This window comes from Austrofundulus limnaeus, unplaced genomic scaffold, assembly GCF_001266775.1.
Source record: "Austrofundulus limnaeus strain Quisiro unplaced genomic scaffold, Austrofundulus_limnaeus-1.0 Scaffold116, whole genome shotgun sequence".
Lineage (NCBI taxonomy): Eukaryota > Metazoa > Chordata > Actinopteri > Cyprinodontiformes > Rivulidae > Austrofundulus > Austrofundulus limnaeus.
The window spans coordinates 1,534,034-1,538,376 of NW_013952518.1; the positions used below are offsets into that span (position 1 = coordinate 1,534,034).

General features: G+C 41.0%; 1 protein-coding gene across 1 annotated transcript in view; it reads left to right on the top strand.

The window, feature by feature from the left end:
• The first annotated feature begins 230 nt into the window (after positions 1-230).
• prl2 (prolactin 2) overlaps positions 231-4,343 on the top strand; it is a 6,999-nt gene continuing 2,886 nt past the window's right edge. The window contains exons 1-4 of the mRNA XM_014014576.1: positions 231-313; positions 465-646; positions 3,066-3,173; positions 3,706-3,885. Of these exons, the coding sequence (XP_013870030.1) occupies positions 292-313; positions 465-646; positions 3,066-3,173; positions 3,706-3,885 (492 nt within the window). The 5' untranslated portion in view covers positions 231-291. The remainder of the gene's footprint in view (positions 314-464; positions 647-3,065; positions 3,174-3,705; positions 3,886-4,343) is intronic.

A 4,343-nucleotide genomic window follows, 5' to 3' on the forward strand; every position in this document is an offset into this window, starting at 1 on the left:
GTATGGATCACTTGGGTTGTTACCGACATCTGGTGAAAATTTCATGTCATTAGCACCTCTAGTATATGTAGTAGTATGTATTTACTGAGAAAAATGGTGACGTGTTCAATACTTATTTTACCCACTGTATGTTCATTTGATCCCCTGACTGTCCAAACGAGCTACCCTGGTGAACACCCCTCCCCTCCCGTCTCTCCCTCTCTTTTTAAAGGTAACCAGAGGTGGGTTACATGAAGCTGTTTGACCAGAAGAGTCAGGATCTGAAACAGGAGCTCCTCTGCAGCCTGCAGGATGACGGCACACATCAGACCAGGCAGGTAACATGCAGCAAACCTGCACCAAGCAGCAGGTTCGAACTCTAAACGAGGAAAATAAATAGAGATGGAGCRGAAGATTTAAAAAGAGAAGTTTCTTTTTTAAAATTTTTCCACACAAATGTGATTTATATTGTTTCTTTTTCTTAGTTTGTGCTGTTTGGGTGGGCATGGTGGTGCTGTGCAGCAAGCTGAGCTGCATGAAGGCAGCTTCCATCTGCAGCAACGCTCAGGCTGGATGCCACTTCCTGTCTCTGGCCAACCTGTTTGACCGAGTCATTCAGCACTCGGCCAGGATGCACGGCATTTCAAACGACCTGCACTCCGAATTTGTGAGTCTCCTTCAACAAATTCTTTTGAGATTTTTCTCTTTTTTTATGTGTAACAAATGAAGTTCATTTTAACTGACATATTTATGTTGGTTCATTAAATGTCTCATTTGTCCTGTTTTCATTTTAATTTAGTCTCTAATGTTTGTGATCAAACTGTGTAAAATGATAAGTTGTGACAGAATTAATGTAACAAGTTATTGATTTAAAAGTTTTATACATGTGAGTCATCCATGATAAAAAAAATAACCTCTGAATCATTCATTAATGTTCACCATGATTCATGATAAATTATCAAATTTAGCAGAAAAATGTTTTGTTGCCAATAATTACTGGTTGTTTGTTTACTTCATAATCCTGCATGTAAACAGTCAGAGGGACAAGAATGGCTTTGAAAGGATAAAATACGGAGAATAAATCCAGTTTTATTGTCTCTTCTTCTGAGAGGAAACACAAGTAAAATCTAAGAGGACAGGAGTGGACAGAGGTGAGGTGGAGAGGAGAATATTCTGAAATACTGATCACCAAGATTAGAGGTAAACAAAAACAAGTAATATTTGATAATTTTTAACACATAACTTAGAAAAAGTCTGATTAGATCGAGTTATYGCCACAAACAATCCTTACATGATGTAAAAACTGCGTTTCTCAAATCACTTCTTCAAGGATAAGAACATCTTCATCCCTGAAAGAGTGACCACTGTGACCACTGTGAGACAATGAGTGTAAACTGCAGAATCCTGGCCTGGAGATGAGTGTAAACTTCAGAATTTCTGGCCTTTAGATGAGTGTAAACCGCAGAATCCTGGCCTGTAGATGAGTGTAAACTGCAGAGTCCTGACCTGTATATGAGTGTAAACTGCAGAGTCCTGACCTGTAAATGAGAGTAAACTGCAGAGTCCTGACCTGTATATGAGTGTAAACTGCCGAGTCCTGGGCTGGAGATGAGTGTAAACTGCAGAATCCTGGCATGAAGATTAGTGTAAACAGCAGAATCCTGGCCTGGAGATGAGTGTAACCTGCAGAGTCCTGGCATGTAGATGAGTGTAAACTGCAGAATCCTGGCCTGTAGATAAGTGTAAACTGCAAAGTCTTGGCCCGTAGGTGAGTGTAAACTGCAGAATCCTGGCCTGTAGATTAGTGTAAACTGCAGAATCCTGGCTGTAGATGAGGTTAAACTGCAGGGTCCTGGCCTGTAGATGAATGTAAACTGCAGAATCCTGGCTGTAGATGAGTGTAAACTGCAGGGTCCTGGCCTGTAGATGAGTGTAAACTGCAGAATCCTGGCATGAAGATGAGTGTAAACTGCAGAATCTTTGCCTGTACATGAGGTTAAACTGCAAAGTCCTGGCCTGTAGATAAGTGTAAACTTCAGGGTCTTGGCCTGTAGATGAGTGTAAACTTCAGAGTCCTGGCCTGTAGATGAGTGTAAACTGCAGAGTCCTGACCTGTAGATGAGTGTAAACTTCAGAGTCCTGGCCTGTAGATGAGTGTAAACTGCAGAGACCTGGCCTGTAGATAAGTGTAAATCGCAAAATCCTGGCCTGTAGAAGAGTGTAAACTGTAGAATCCTGGCATGTAGATGAGTGTAAACTGCAGAACCCTGGCCTGAAGATGAGTGTAAACTGCAGAATCCTGACCTGTAGATGAGTGTAAACTGCAGAGTCCTGGCCTGTAGATGAGTGTAAACTTCAGGGTCCTGGCATGTAGATGAGTGTAAACTGCAGAACCCTGGCCTGAAGATGAGTGTAAACTGCAGAATCCTGACCTGTAGATGAGTTTAAACTGCAGAACCCTGGCCTGAAGATGAGTGTAAACTGCAGAATCCTGACCTGTAGATGAGTTTAAACTTCAGAGTCCTGGCCTGTAGATGAGTGTAAACTGCAGAATCCTGACCTGTAGATGAGTTTAAACTTCAGAGTCCTGGCCTGTAGATGAGTGTAAACTGCAGAGTCCTGGCCTGATGATGTAGCTCTTCAGTGTTGGCCCACTCTTTTTAACAGCAGTTACTTAGTTTCCCTGATATATTTTTTGTAACCCTGCTGTGTTTTGTTTTGGTCTAGCTCAAGGTCTCATGCTGAGGCCTGTGCTGAGTGCTGCACTGTGAACCTGATTGGAGTCAGAAGACTGAGAATAAAGTTTTAAGYAGAAATCCAGTGGATTCCTGTTCTATTCGGACATACCATTTTGAACAGCGCATTTATTTTCTACATCAGTGTAAAATGGGTGATACGCATTCCTTGAAGGAATGCAAGGGCTTTAATTTGTTCCTTTGATCTTTTATTTTCCAGTCACAGCAGTGAAAAGACACAAAGACAAACAGAGAAGACCATGTTAATATTAATCATTCCCGTCCTCTGGCCACCGGTGACATTTGGATGAAACCTGACCTCTGACCTTTCCTTCCTGTTTACTCCATCAGGAGCTTTACTTCCTGCCCAGTAAGAACCAGGTTGGCCGGGTCACTCGGAACTGTCACACATCCAACATCCTTACCCCAAATGGCAAAGAAAATGCTCAGAGGATAGCGGTGAGTCAACCTTCAAAGGTATTTCCTCTTGCTGACAGAAATATATTGTTCTGTAATTCCTCCTAAAGTACAAACASTTAAAACCCTACAGTCAGCAGAATTAGCACTTTTCTACTTAATTTTCTGTTTTATAGCTTTAACACTTCAGTTTCTGCTTCTTTATCAAAGTTTATTAAGAAAATGACATTTCTCTAGTTTAATGAATTTCTCCTTCAAACAAACTTGATTTATACTTTGCAGATGTTAAGAACTCTTTTCTCATTGTCACAGCTGCAAAKCTAAAATGACCTAATTTTCCCAACAGTTTTTTTCCTGGTGTGTTTCTGAACAGCACTGCTCTCATTCTGACGAGCAGTTAGCCGAGGCTGTTAGAAAATACAGCCAGCTTTACAAATGCTCAATTCGATCTCATAAAGATTATATTTTATAACTGCAAAACATTTAACCCCTTCGTAGTCCTCTGTGTTTTTACTCCCCCAGTTAATATGTTTGTACRGACAATGAGCAGCCTGCTGTCTTGTTGTCATCGTAGAGGGAGGAGCTGACGGAGGTGATCCTGAAGCTCCTGCTGGCCTGGAGAGGTCCTCTGTGGCACCTCCACCAGAGTGTGGCTCAGAACCACGACTTCAACAGGTTCAGCTCCAATAAGTCCCTGGAGATGAGGGACATGGTGCACGAGCTGCACAAAGGAGTACAGAAGGTGGTTGAAAAGGTATTCCTCTCTCTCTCTCTCTCTCTCTCTCATGATGTGTTAAAATGACTCTCAGCTAAAGTTTAGCTGAAAATCTGTCAGATAACTGAGGTGTAGGTGTGAAACGTAGATGTACAGCCAATGAATAGTTTAATTAAAGTTGTTTCATTTGTTCATRCTATAATTTCCCTTCATGGGATCAATATCATTCATTCATTCATTAGATATTTTGRTAACAGACAACACAGACATGAGCAAAAACATTGTATTTTATCAATGGGCGCTAAAATGGGAATAATGTTGAATAGATATGTTTTTAATTGTTCCTGATTTTCTTTGTTTGATTCTTAAACAATCGTTTTTACTGAAAAGACTGAGAGCGAGAACTAAAGAAGTCCAGTAATCAGCTAAAACCTTTAGGACAGGCGTTTTCAACATTTGTTTAGAGGTCAAACGTTTTTAGAGCCAGCCTTCAATGC